The sequence below is a fragment of the Kogia breviceps genome, chromosome 12, assembly GCF_026419965.1.
Source record: "Kogia breviceps isolate mKogBre1 chromosome 12, mKogBre1 haplotype 1, whole genome shotgun sequence".
NCBI classification, from domain to species: Eukaryota; Metazoa; Chordata; class Mammalia; order Artiodactyla; family Physeteridae; genus Kogia; species Kogia breviceps.
Window position 1 is genome coordinate 83,895,991 of NC_081321.1, and position 14,344 is coordinate 83,910,334.

At 40.7% G+C, this 14,344-nt stretch overlaps 1 protein-coding gene across 14 annotated transcripts in view; it reads left to right on the top strand.

Annotated features, from left to right (window-relative positions):
* MYBPC1 (myosin binding protein C1) overlaps window positions 1–6,398 on the top strand; it is a 96,546-nt gene extending 90,148 nt beyond the window's left edge. For 7 of the 14 annotated variants that reach the window (XM_067009985.1, XM_059081930.2, XM_067009983.1 and 4 more), the window contains 3 exons: window positions 768–954; window positions 4,580–4,622; window positions 5,733–6,398. In XM_067009985.1, coding sequence (XP_066866086.1) covers window positions 768–954; window positions 4,580–4,593 — 201 coding nt within the window. In that variant the 3' untranslated portion in view covers window positions 4,594–4,622; window positions 5,733–6,398. The remainder of the gene's footprint in view (window positions 1–767; window positions 955–4,579; window positions 4,623–5,732) is intronic. The other 7 variants (XM_067009979.1, XM_059081926.2, XM_067009975.1 and 4 more) reach the window with 1 other exon arrangement.
* The last annotated feature ends 7,946 nt before the right edge of the window (window positions 6,399–14,344 follow it).

The following is a 14,344-nucleotide window of genomic DNA, read 5'->3' on the forward strand; positions in this document are numbered from 1 at the left end:
CAAAATGTCAAGGAGCAAGGTGTGAGCCTCAGGAAATACTCCCATTTGAAAGGAGGAAGAGGACGGCGTGAAGGACACTGAGAAGTGCTGTCTCTTGGGTCTGAGCAAGACAAAATCAATAAGAGGTAGAGGAGAGAGTGTGGAGGGTGTGCATTTACAGAAGGGAGAAGAAGACAATATGAAAAAGAAATGGCAAGTCAGTGGTATCGACTGTAGTTCAGAAGTCAAGCAGAATGGAGTAGCCTTCCTGGGTGATTGATCTGGGATTATCTGTTTGGAGCAGATCCATCCATTGCCACCAGGTGATGAAAACAGATGTCAGAAGAGAGAGTAAATGGTGAGGAGGCATAAGCAGCCCATAAAGAATTAGAAAAGCATATCAGGGAAAGGAAGTAGAGAAAACTGGCTGGTGATGACGACTTACAGGGAATTCTTTGAAAAACACTGAGCAATAGACACTCTCCAGGATGAGTTAACCTCACGGGCCTGTACATCAAAGTTAAATGTAACTGAATTCTGGGGAAGATTGCCCCAGGGCTGTCCTCTGAACAAATCTGGCTGGCTTCTTCAGAACTGCCCATTCGCTTTCTTGCCAAGCATTAAGTAGAATTTAATTTGAGAGAAAAAGGTTCTCAAGTTGACGTGGATTCTTCTTAGACGTAGTATTTTCTTTCTAAGCCACGCTTTAAAATTCTGTCACTGGCTTTGGTGGTCTATTATTAGGCTAAGTACAGCTACGTTTTGATCTAATTTGCTTCCATCTTCAGCCCAAAATTACCTGGATGAAAAACAAAGTTGCTATTGTGGATGACCCAAGATACAGAATGTTCAGTAACCAGGGGGTCTGTACTCTGGAGATTCGAAAACCCAGCCCCTATGACGGAGGCACCTACAGCTGCAAAGCAGTCAATGACCTTGGGACAATGGAGATTGAATGCAAACTGGAGGTGAAAGGTATGACATCCCAGATCTTGTGTAGACTGAAATGAAAGGAAATCATTTAATTATTGTCCTTACTGCCAAATCCAAATTACTTGCCAACATTTTCTGGGGGTGGGGAGGAAGGGGGGAGATGATTTGGGGCGAGAAGACATTTTTACATTCTGAACTCACTCTTATTTGTGATGGCTACTTGGTTTTTTAAGTTGACTTACTTTCATCTCTTGCAATTCTTGTTAACTAAAGCAATATTAATTTCAATGAATTGTGGTATATGCACAGCATGGTAACAATGAATCAAGTCAAAGGGGTATTACTTTGGTGATGTAGTCCATCTTAGATAAATAGAAGCCTCATGTAAAAACTCATCTAATGAAACTGCAGCTGAGGAATTTAACTATTTTTAGTTTACTATTTTTGTGAAACTTTCTATGTATATGTAAATTTGCTAATTTCATGTTTACTATTACACATGTAGAATTCAGCATACACATATTATAACCCATTCCTTTTAAAAATCTCACTAGAGAATTTCCATTTGTAGGTATGCATTTTATTTATACTAGTTTTCAGAAGGGTTGCAACTAATGTAAACAAGAAAACACATAAAGATTTATGTGGTAGGAAAGTCTCAGTGTAATTTTCCTCTTAATCAGTTTTCATATTAATTGAGTATAATTTCTATCCTGAAGTTTTTTACTTGACAATCAATACCTTTTGGGATACGACGAAAACTCTTACAGCTGTCAGAGTCACCGTTAGGAGATAACGAGTGACATGATCCTAATGTCTTTTCTCTCATTCTTATTGCATTATTTTGCCATTTTGTGATAACCAAAGTCTTTACTTTTCCTACCTCTCTATAATGAAGAAATTATAATCTAAAAGTCAGATATTACTTTATAAATATCTATTTTAGAAAAAGCGTAGTCAATGCTTAGGGTATTTATGTAAACAATAACAACCACAACAAAAGAGTTTTTTAGTCCTAAATCTAGTGTAAATATAGTAGAGAAACTTCTCAAAAAAATTTTTTCCCTCTGTAACTTTAAAAAAACAGTGTTCTCTCTGTTATGATTTTTGTCCATCCTCAGATAATATAGGATAGTAGATTCACAATTGAAAGAAAGAAAACGTTTAAGTTTTTTTCTTCTTAAATGTAAAGCATATAATATTCTTAGAAAATTTCAAACTTTACTATTGAGATAGTGGATACAAATTTAAATGTTGTTCTTTAAGCTATTTATTAGCTTTTTACAAATTTTTGGCTGTGCCACACGACACATGGGATCCTAGTTCCCCGACAAGGGAGCGAACCCATGCCCTCTGCATTGGAAGCATCGAGTCTTAACCATTGCACTGCCAGGGAAGTCCTATTTATTAGCTTTAAAGGCAGATTAAGGTCATAGTTGCAAACACATCTGGTTTCTAAACTCCTTATTAGTTCCAAGGTATTGTTGGTGCTTATGTTCTAACACCCAAAAAATGAGAAGGCACAAATCAAAAACCCAATACCACTTCTGCATACTTGGAAAATACCTGAATGTTGCTAATGATATAAAATGATGGTTTCAAAATGGTTCAACATTTGGGGTCCTCCGTAAGTGAATAATGTTATGCATATAAATGCTATATTCTTTATAGTAATTGTATAGTAATTGAATTTAATAACATAAATAATGTATTCTAGTATATAAATTCATAATAAGGTATCAACTGTGATATATTAGTAAAAGCTTTTGGTCCTAAAAGTAAAGCCAAGATCATTTATCATCAGATTGTTATCTGATAAAAGGTGACTTGAATCAAGTTTAGCTGTGAAAACAAAAAAAAAAAGTAAGACTGTCAACCGAGAATAAATAAATACTGGTGCAAATATTCTAATTCTGCAGTGATATATCAAGGAGTAAATTCCCCTGGGCAACCAGTCTTCCTGGCGGGGCAGCAACAGGTTTTATAAGTTCATATCCCACTGGATATTTCTTCTTTCCATTCCATTCCTCTTACATGAAATCACACTTTGCATGTAAAGCTTGTCTTTCTCATTTGCTTTTAATTGTATTTCTTAGCAGCTCATGGCATACAGTGGATATGCCATGAACAAGGAAGGCAAAATTATTCAAGGATATTAGGTAATATAGGAATTAGTGTTGTCAGAAAACTACGGACCGTACCACAGGTTCCCATAAATAAAGCCAGAAAGCCACATTTGAAGATGACCTCATTTTAGATCTAAGATTACCAAAATTTGGGAATCATTTGGCATTTCTTTAATATTATCCAGTGTAGAGAGAGATGTTCTTCCTTTAAGATAGCTTCCAGTGTGGGTTCGTTAGATTCATGTTGAAGTTCAGAAAATTGAACATTTTTCCATTGCTAAGTTGTAGAAAAATTGTTCTGGGCATTTTTGATAGGGAGAGGACACAGATAAAAACTATTTGGACTGTTTGGATCCAATATTTGGAAACTTTCATATTTAAGATTTTCCAATGAAAAATCCTCTAGTAGAATGTCTGTAACCCATCTATCTGTTGAACATTTTGGATCATTTCATGGGACCAAGATTATTTCATATATTCATGAACTTAAAAGGAAAGAAAATTCTAGGCCCCATTACTAAATGTATTAAGTGATAAATGAGTCCTACAGTATATGTATGGTTGACCCCCTATTTGTAAGAGCAAACTAAGGAGTTCTTTGGGGCTGGGTGAACAACCTGATGTCAACTCTAATGACATAGACCCATGCTTGAGTTTACAATGTTTGCTCTCTGAATTCCTAGAGATAACATCAACTTTCAAAGAGGAAAGAATTAGGACTCTTTCTTTAAAAGTTTTGTAGATTGCACGTATAGTCACTTTCTAGCCTGTGGTTTTTTTGTTTGTTTGTTTGTTTGTTTGCGGTACGTGGGCCTCTCACCGCTGTGGCCTCTCCTGTTGTGGAGCACAGGCTCCGGACGCGCAGACTCAGCGGCCATGGCTCACAGGCCCAGCCGCTCCGCGGCACGTGGGATCTTCCCGGACCGGGGCACGAACCGGCGTCCCCTGCATCGGCAGGCGGACTCTCAACCACTGCGCCACCAGGGAAGCCCTAGCCTGTGTTTTTAAGCCTTGCATTTATTTAGATCAGTCATATATAGTCAGTTCAGAATACAATATCCTAGAATAGTCTGATTTCTATATCCACTTGATAATTTTGCCTTTTAGAATTTCAACATATATATATGTATACTAATGCTTTGTTGATTGTCCATGTTTTTCTGTTGTTGAAAAACACAATATATATATGTTATAGGGGGGTTTCTTTAGCTAATGGTTTGGAAACTGTTACCATAATTATTCACTTTACAGTCGAATTGGCTTTGCCACCTGTTCAGGCAAAGTGGTTGTGCATATTAATAAATGTTTCACCTATTAATGATCCTTTTGAAGTGACTGGATCCCAGCCATTCATTCCATGCGCTTCTATTTTCCTGTACTTTTCACCTGACTAAGGATTAATGAAATCACCTCATCATAATCATGACCATAATTTCATCCAACAAGTACTCAACTTTGGTTTTAGCACTTTATTAATGCTTACAACATGTCTCTCTCTCTCTCTCTCTCTCTCTCTCTCTCTCTCTTTCTCTTTTCCTTAGTTGTAGCACAGTAAGGATTTTTGAATGTATATTATCATCTAAGGTAAGCTTTCATATGGTTTTGGCATATGAAGCTTATGACTGTCATATGCCATACAAAGCCTGTGGAGTATGGCATGATTTTCATTATGTAACCCAATGAAAATAGACTATTTACACTCCCTAACATTGTAGTTTTAATGTGTATTTCAGTATCTTGACATTAACAGCTAGTACTTATTCATCACAACAATCTTCTGTTGATACAAAGCAAGTTGTTGAATGCAGTAGAGCATGAAGTAAAGCATTTAATATAGATGAAAATGAGTGATACCCCAGCATTCTGAACTCTTTGCATCAAGGAATGGACATGTACATAAGTGGCATCATTTCTACCCATATGTGACTTTTTTTTAAAAAAAAAAAGGAGAATGACTTTCCCAAATTGCATTAAAGGAGTTTTAAGAATGTTCAAATGGCATGCTGTTTTTGTCTGGACATGAATTTATTAGCAAGTAGTAAAACACTTCTCTAAAGGACCATTTTTATGGTTTCATGGGTTCTCTCGTGAAGGGCACTTTTATTTTTTAAATATAATTCAGAACCATGGAGGGTAAGTATGAAATATTAGTAGGTGTTTCTCTCACCTTCAGAAGGTATTGGACAGGTTTTACTATTTTTAACAAAATAGTTCCAATTTTTGCACTTTTGACAGTGTATGAATAGCCAAAGTTAAAGAAGTAGTTCCTTTTTTCTTCTCCCATGTGCTTGAATGGGAACTCTTTGTGCTTAATTGAAAGGAACATTAACAAACTGGAAAGAGTTCTTGCCACTGATTTGTAACATGATTTGCATTTATTCTGCCATTCAATCAGAACACTTAAATCATCTATAGAGGAACCTCAAAACCTCTCGAAAAGAGCAATAAACACTCTCCAACTAGTGAGGAATTTAAGAACGAATAATAGTAGGGAACAAAAAACTGCTATGAGTCTGCAGATTCTAAAGGTGCTAAACCCAGGAGAAGCTTTCCAAGTAGGGACTGAATGAATCTTTGTAACTAACTGGAACACAATTAGTCACATTTGCAGGCAGCTAGTCAAGAAGTCTTGTTTCAGGGATTTTTCACATGTAGACGGTTTTGACTTTGCCTTTTCCTTCTCGTCCTTTCTAGGTGGTCTTAACTTCTGCAGGCTCCTCTTGCAAGGTGTGCCTCCTAACGTAATTGATTCATATTTGCGAGACTTGCACTCAAGCAATCCTGAGGAATCCTAAGGGCCTGGGCACTGCCTCTCTGCTCACCACTGCTTTGAAATTGGGTTGCAATGAGAAAGCATTTTCTGTTTTGCTACCAGGCTCCCAAGTGTGGTTTTCTTTCCTCCTGATGTTGAAGGAAAAAAAAAAAAAAAAGATGTTTGCACAGATTACTTAATTAAAAATTGCAAACAAAATCTCATTTGAAGTTAGCATTTTGGTCGTTGTTGTCTGTGCTTGGTCACTGTACTTTCCAAAACAAGCAAGCTATAGAATAAGCAAAAGCATTTATTTTAATTTAAAATAATAGGCTCTAAATGCTTTGTTTTCCCCTAGAGTAAAAAACCGGTACAATACACCCTAATAGAATCTTAAAAACCCATCTTTCTTTTGATCTAAGAGATTTTCCTAAGCAAAGAAGAGTTGTTTATTTCATACAACCCTACTTAACACCAGTGGATCTGTGCCCTTTTTCCCATTTAAAGTGATGACAAGACTCTCTAAAGTCTTTAAGACAAGTTTTCTCAACAGAAGGGGAAATGTATTCAATGAATGGTACAATAAATCTGAAGTGTTTATGATGAAATGACACAGTATTCGTTTGTGTGTTTCGGGTTGCATGATCAGACAGAATGGAGAATAAAGCCCGGGAGCCAAGGTGCTACCAAACTCAGGCCTGACCCCAGTCATGTCTCTGGCGTAGCATCCTGGCCAAATCCACCAGAGTTCCTGCCAAAACAGCTAGTCACAGTGATGGAGAGCTGTTGCAGACGACAGAGCAGTTACAGATTTAGAGTTTGCTGACGGCCTCCTTTCAAACTGATGAAAACCTTTCCCCAAACCTAGAAACTGGGAAACATTCGTGCAAGCCTGTAATCTTCTCAGCAACATCCTTCACTCTTCCTGATGTTACCGAGAAAGTTCCCGTTAGGGAAGTGGAGGAGAAGGAGGAGTAAAGTACCATACCATTATTGTTTCCTCCCGAGCCTCCCTCCCTTTTGTTCTTTTGGCCTTTTGTTCTAGGAGCGAAATACATCCTGACCTACAGGGAGACGCACAGCACCCTGGGACAGCATCTTAAAATTTCTGCTCTGGGCTTCCCTGGTGGCGCAGTGGTTGAGAATCCGCCTGCCGATGCAGGGGATACGGGTTCGTGCCCCGGTCCGGGAAGATCCCACATGCCGCGGAGCAACTAAGCCCGTGAGCCATGGCCGCTAGGCCTGCGCGTCCGGAGCCTGTGCTCCGCAACGGGAGCGGCCACAACAGTGAGAGGCCCGCGTACCACCAAAAAAAAAAATTCTGCTCTGCTTTCTTTCCAGATCAGAGCTGGGAAGATGTGATGATAGGAACCTGGGTCGTAGTCGTGGGGCTCATAAAGGGGAGGAGTGGATGACCCAGGAGGTTGCAGTACTTTTGGGAAAAGCAAGGGAAAACTTGAGTTCTTGTCCAAAGTCTGGTGGCTGCCTCTTTTTCTGTTTTGTTTGGTTGGTGATCTTGCCTTATGGCTGTTAAGAATGTTGGCTACCACCCCATGCTCTCAATTACCTTCAAAATAATAATGTGTGCAATTCCTATGTAAATACCCATGTTAATCAGGAAACCTATTTACACCTTATTGGCTAAGATATTTTACATAAGAGAAATCTGGCTTATCTATAAAGACGTGAAGACCATATCTCCATGTGCAAACCAAACAAACAAGAGTGTGGCCAAACTTGTCGGCGTGGTCCCTGCAGCTCGCTGCTGGGTCAGGGCCTCATTGCAGCTGCCGGGCTGGTTGCTTAACTCAAATACTCATTGACCAGTTTTGCCTAGTCACGGTCAATTTGTTATGCCTTTTATAAACATTGCCTAAATGCAACTATAGAGCGTTTTTACAAAATATTGTTTCCCCAGTCATAACTTATCCTCTCTAACTGTATTGTATGCTAGGTAATGTTATTTTTCTACAAATGATATCTCCTCATATTAAGGGTACATACTGTAAAGTTCCCATGCGGAAGAAAAAGTCTATTTTGAAACTGCAAAGAACAAAAAATATCAGAAGCTGTCATTGCTATTAGCTTTCCTATAATTTTGTTCTAATTTTGTTTAAATTTCATTCTATTAAAGAAAAACATTATATCACAGGATTTACCAAAAATTCTTTGGGGGAACTAAACATACAACATTAAAAATTTTTAAAGCATTACACTATTTACTCACTTTAAAAGAAAGCTTAATGAATGTTTTTGTCTAGATTAATATAGAAGTAGAAAAAAACCCTACTAGTTCCAAGAAACATTGGAATAAGGCAATACATCCTTAACCACTCACTTTTTTTTTTTTTTTTTTTTTTGCGGTACGCGGGCCTCTGAGGTGGGATCCTCCCGGACCGGGCCACGAACCCGTGTCCCCTGCATCGGCAGGTGGACTCTCAACCACTGTGCCACCAGGGAAGCCCAACCACTCACTTTTATTTTTATTTTTTCAAAATTTTATTGGAGTATAGTTGATTTACAATGTTGTGTTAGTTTCAGGTATACAGCAAAGTGATTCAGTTATACATATACATATATTCATTCTTTTTCAGATTCTTTTCTCATATAGGTTATCACAGAACATTGAGTAGAATTCCCTGTGCTATACAGTAGATCCTTGCTTGTTATCCATCTTATATATAGTAGTGTGTATATGTTAATCCTGAATTCCTGATGTTTCCCCTTTGGTAACCATAGGTTTGGTTTTGATATCTGTTAAGTCTGTTTCTATTTTATAAATAAGTTCATTTGTATCATTTAAAAAAAATTATTTTCCACATATGAGTGATACCATATGTTACTTGTCTTTTTCTGTCTAACTTACTTCACTTAGTATGATCATCTCTAGGTCCATCTGTGTTGCTGCAAATGGCATTATTTCATTCTTTTTTATGGCTGAGTAATATTCCATTGTATAGATATACCACATCTTCTCTATCCATTCGTCAGTGGACATTTAGGTTACTTCCATGTCTTGGCTATTGCAGATAGTGGCAATGAACATTGGGGTGCATGTATCCTTCAAACCACGGTTTTCTCCAGATATGTGCTCAGGAGTGGGATTGCTGAATCATATGGTAGTTCTATTTTTAATTTTTAAAGGAACCTCCATACTGTTCTCCATAGTGGTTGGGCCAATTTACATTCCTACCAACAGTGTAGGAGGGTTCCCAGGGTTCCCTTTTCTCTACACCTTCTCCAGCATTTATTGTTTATAGACTTTTTGATGATGGCCATTCTGATTGGTGTAGGGTGATACCTCCTTGTAGTTTGGATTTGCATTTCTCTGATGATTAGTGATGTTGAGCATCATTTCGTGTGCTTTTTGGACATCTGTCTTCTTTGGAGAAATGTCTATTTAGATCTTCTGCCCATTTTTTGATTGGGTTGTTTGTTGATATTGAGATGCATAAGCTGTTTGTATATTTTGGAGATTAATCCCTTGTCACTTCATCTGCAAATATTTTCTCCCATTCTGTGCATTGTCTTTCTTTTTTTTTATGGTTTCCTTTATTGTGCAGAAGCTTTTAAGTTTAATTAGGTCACATTTGTTTATTTTTGTTTTTAATTTTATTACTCCAGGAGGTGGGTCAAAGATGATATTACTGCCATTTATGTCAAAGAGTGTTCTGCCTGTGTTTTCCTCTTAAGAATTTTGTGGTGTCTGGCCTTACACTTAGGTCTTTGATCCATTTTGAGTTTATTTTTATGTATGGTTTTAGAGAATGTTCTAATTTCATTCTTGTACGTGAAGCTGTCCTGTTTTCCCAGCACCACTTATTGAAGAGACTGTCTTTTCTCCATTGTATATTCTTGCCTCCTTTGTCATAGATTAATTGACCATAGGTGCATGGGTTTATTTCTGGGCTTTCTATCCTGTTCCATTGATCTATATTTATGTTTTTGTGCCAATACCATACTGCTTAACCACTCATTTTAAAATTGATTTCTGAAACATTCTATTCAACTCAACAAATGAGTTCTTGAATGTCTGATGTGTGCATGGCACTGTTGTGGATTCAGCTAGGAACACAGTGAGAAATAAGCCACTTCCTGCCATCAAGAAATTGATAATATACAAGACTACTACCCAAAGGGAAGCACATAAACAGAGCAGGCTGTAGGCATAAGAGAACACCATAAGGATTCAGAAATCAGATAATCTGGTTTATGTATTTGTTATTATCAATGCATGTATCACACTAGGTTGGAGTACAGGACATGCCACATGATTTTATTTTTCTAAATCAAATTAACTATGACTCTGAGCTCCCCACTAGCCAGAAAGATTGAGAAATTCTCTCTGTCCTCCTTTGGGTCCTATCTCAGGCCCTGGGTCAACTGGAATCTTTCTCGGTGCCTAGAAAATGGAGAGAAGGAAAGGCCTCTGGTTTTCAGGCTATACTGGTGACGGCAGGATGCCTGTGGTCCAACCCAGTAGAGTCCAGCCAAAGACAAGTGCCTCTGAAACTTCCTTGACAAGTGTGGACCTGGGGTCTTTCAACCTCCAAGGCCACAGCTTGGCTATTTACCTACTACCTTTTGTTGTTGTTGTTGTTGTTTTGGCCACGCCACACAGCTTGTGGGACCTCAGTTCCCCAACCAGGGATCGAACCCGGGCCCCATGGCAGTGAAAGCGCCAAGTTCTAACCACTGGACCGCCAGAGAATTCCCTTTATCTGCTACATTTAAACATGCTCGTTGTGGGAAGACTGGACAGTTCTACCACTTAGTATTAGCCTTGGACCCGGGCAAAAGGGACCTCTATATTTTCAAGAGCCTCACTCTGGCCCTCTGCTAGCCATATCTCCCTCCACAAAGTAGGGAAGCCATGGAACCAAGGGGATGTGCATACTTAGAACTCTTACAACCCCCCCCCCACCCTTTCTTGCAGACTGCGCCCAAGTCTACTTTTAAAGACTTTGTGGGCCTTTTCCTTGAGTTCAAACCTCCAAGGAAGAACCAAGTGGCCAGAATATATACCCCGAGGCCCAATGGGTAGCCTAGAGGCACCTGTTTGTCAGGGAGTTGGGGTGTGGAGGATGTGACAGCTTATGCATGAGGCAGGGCATCAGCCTGTGTGTACCTGCGACCCCCCATGGTGCAGGAGGGAGCAGGGCGGAAAGCACAGGGAGACCTGAGCCTCGGTGGGCCGCAATATTTTGGCAAGTATCTCTGAAGACTCTGATAATTCTACGTTCAAATCTAGCCTTCCAGGTCACTATGAGGGTATCCCCTCAAAAAACTGGAGGATACAACTATTTTATTAACCATTGGTTAGCTTGATTTATAACTTCTAAACATTTATGTACGTGAGCTATGAAAACGAGGGGTCAGCCAGCCCCCAACCTACCTCTGTTCCCTTTCCTGGTCCCCTCCTTACTCTCCTTTACCAAGATCTCTCTCACCTCTCCACTATCACCACTTCTTCTCCCCTGCCTCCAGGCCTGACCCTCCATCTCCTTCCTCACTTCAGTTCCTTTGAATGGAATTCTAGAAATACAAATTTGGCCTTCTTTTCCTAGGAGTAGGAGTAGAATAAGGAATAAGAAAACCAGACAGACTTCTCACCAACTCTCCCTGTAACATTACTTGATTCTGAACTGAACTCTATCTTTATTTCCTTATTTTAGCTGGGTCACTAATCACCATCCTTGCACCAAAGATTTAGCTGTGCTACGTGTAGGTATTTATATAATCCTTTGTAATTAAATTTTGATAACTTAGAATGGATGAGAGAAACAAATGCACTAATGGAATGACCAGTTCTCCTGATTCTAAGGGCCGTCATCACCCTCTTAAACTCACCTGATGATCTCTCTCTGTCCCCAGATGCACTGGCTGGAGTAGCCTCTGGCCTAGATAAATATTTTTCTTCTATCTGGAGTTGATTACTAGGGACAAAACACCAGGGAGGTGACAGGGCAGTTAAACACTCCCAGGGGTCACTCAGAGTGTGGCTTGGGGCAGTGGCAGACTCATGTCTTTAAGGGCAAAAACCTTGCACTCGAGTGCGTAACTGACCATAACTTCTTCTTCCAAGCGACAGCTTTACAGAGAATGTCTGTTTTTCATAGATAAGCACTTACACAGCTAGCCACAGGCAAGAGATTTCATCCTTCCAGCCTTCTCCTCTCACCTTCGTCCTAGTCTTGGCGACCAAGAAAATACATTAAAGATATTATACACTAATTTAAAAACCTTGGCTTAAAACTTTTTTAAGTTAATGAAAAAAGGAAGAAGTAGAAAGAAAGAAAAAATAACTAGGCGTTACCAGCAACACTGTGGCAAAGAAAGGAGCCACTATGCAGACTTTGTAATGCATCCCTCTTGGACAGCTGGGGTGAGGAGTAATTGGAAGGCAGCCACGTTTCAAAATAAACCGAAGCTGATTTGAAGTCATGTGGTCATTTGGAAGATTCCAAGCACTAGAGAGCCCAATGATGTATCCCCTGCAAGCTATGGGATAAAGTGCCATTGGGCGGGTCATCTCAGCCTCATTCCTGAGTGTCCAAGGGGGCTCACTGTAAACTCAGTTCTCATTCCTGCCCTGGGCAGTAGCAGTGAGCTAGAGGCAGATAGGGTAATAGTGGAGGTTGCCAAGAAAGGACAGAGCCTCTATATGTGGGGTTATTTTTATGTGCTGCTTTTTTTTTTTTTTTTTTTTTTTTTTTTTTTGCGGTACGCGGGCCTCTCACTGTTGTGGCCTCTCCCGTTGCGGAGCACAGGCTCCGGACGCGCAGGCTCAGCGGCCATGGCTCACGGGCTTAGTTGCTCCGCGGCACGTGGGATCTTCCCGGACCGGGGCACGAACCCGTGTCCCCTGCATCAGCAGGCGGATTCTCAACCACTGCGCCACCAGGGAAGCCCTATGTGCTTCTTAATAGCTCCTAGCTAAGGCTCAAGACACATTATCTAGCAGTAGAAGCGGGAGTTCATTGGTGAGACAAGTTGTTTCCTGGGTCTTTCCGTGACTGTCAGGTCTTCATAGTGGCCAGCGTGGACTTTGACCCAAAGTCTGCCTTTAGTAACTTCACTCCCTGAGGAAGTTAAGCGCAACAGCGGTGGACAGACAGGGAGGGCGTGGCAAGAAAGGGCTCAGTGAAGGCCAAGACCAAGATCAACGTCAAGTAGGAGGGAGGAAAGGAGGACAGACCAACACATTATTATTTGGACAGAGGGGAGGGCAGTCAAGAGCAGCGAGACAGAAATGAAGCCAGAAACAACCTCGCCAGACAAAGAACTAAAGAAAGGGGAAACGGCAATGAGAAAATCAACACTAGAAAGAAAAGAGCTCCTGCCTCAGTGTTTCGCAGGCATTATCTCCATCACAGGCTCTTCACCCTGTCTACCTCGACAGCCCTCCTCTCTGCAGATGAAAGGAGAACTCCGCACAGGATGTGAGAACCCAGCCTGAAGTCACTGCCACCACCCCTCACATGCTACTCATTAAAGTTTATCCACATGCTACCTTCTTCTCCATGATATATGAGTTTATTTAATAGAAAAGTAATTATTTCCCTCCCAGATCTTCAGATGGATGTTGTTCCAAGCATATTGTCAGGGAGCTAAAGGTATCCCGGTCTGGGAAGCACAGCAGAATGTTAGAAAAGACTCATCAACAATGAACAACAAACACCCTCACTGAGGACCAGCAAGTAGATCTCAATTCCACTGTGGAGGGTATTCTATAATCAGTTTAAAAAATATATATATATTTAATAGAAAATAGAAAAATAAAATAGAAAAATGTAATATCTATCTATATATCCCTTCTTTGCCCTGGAAGGAACAGGGTGAACCAAAATTAAGTGAGCCAGCCTGGTCTTTCTTATCCTTTAATCGTCCTCAGCCCTGTGTCTCCTCGTTCTGCCCCATCCCCCTTCCACCTGGGCCTGCTCAGAGCTGTGCCTCCACCCAAGCCTCCTAAGCCTGAATATGCTTCAGTCCCTCATCAGTCAAAATGTGGTCGCTTCCCAGCGGCATCAGCGTCACCTGGGAGCTTGTTAGGAATGAAAACTCTTCCCTCCGCTCTCTCGCCAGATCCGCTAACTCAGAACCTGAATTTTCACAGAATCTCCAGGTGATTGCCGTGCTTGACCATGTTGCGAGTGCAGCTTCAGCCCTCTTTCTCGGAAGTTCCTTGCACGGCTATTTATTTGGAGCCATTCTCTCTCAGGTGTCTCAGAGGAAAGACATTCTGATAAAAGCATCACTCCTAAGGTGGTGCTATTTTTTTTTAATAGAAATTTTTATTTATTTTTGGCTGCATTGGGTCTTCGTGGCTGCACGCGGGCTTCCTCTAGTTGCGGCAAGTGGGGGCTACTCTTCGTTGCGGTGCGCGGGCTTCTCATCGCGGTGGCTTCTCTTGTCGCGGAGCACGGGCTCTAGGCGTGCGGGCTTCAGTAGTCGTGGCACGTGGGCTCAGTAGTTGTGGCTCGCGGGCTCTCTAGAGCGCAGGCTCAGTAGTTGTGGCGCACGGGCTTAGTTGCTATGCGGCATGTGGGACCTT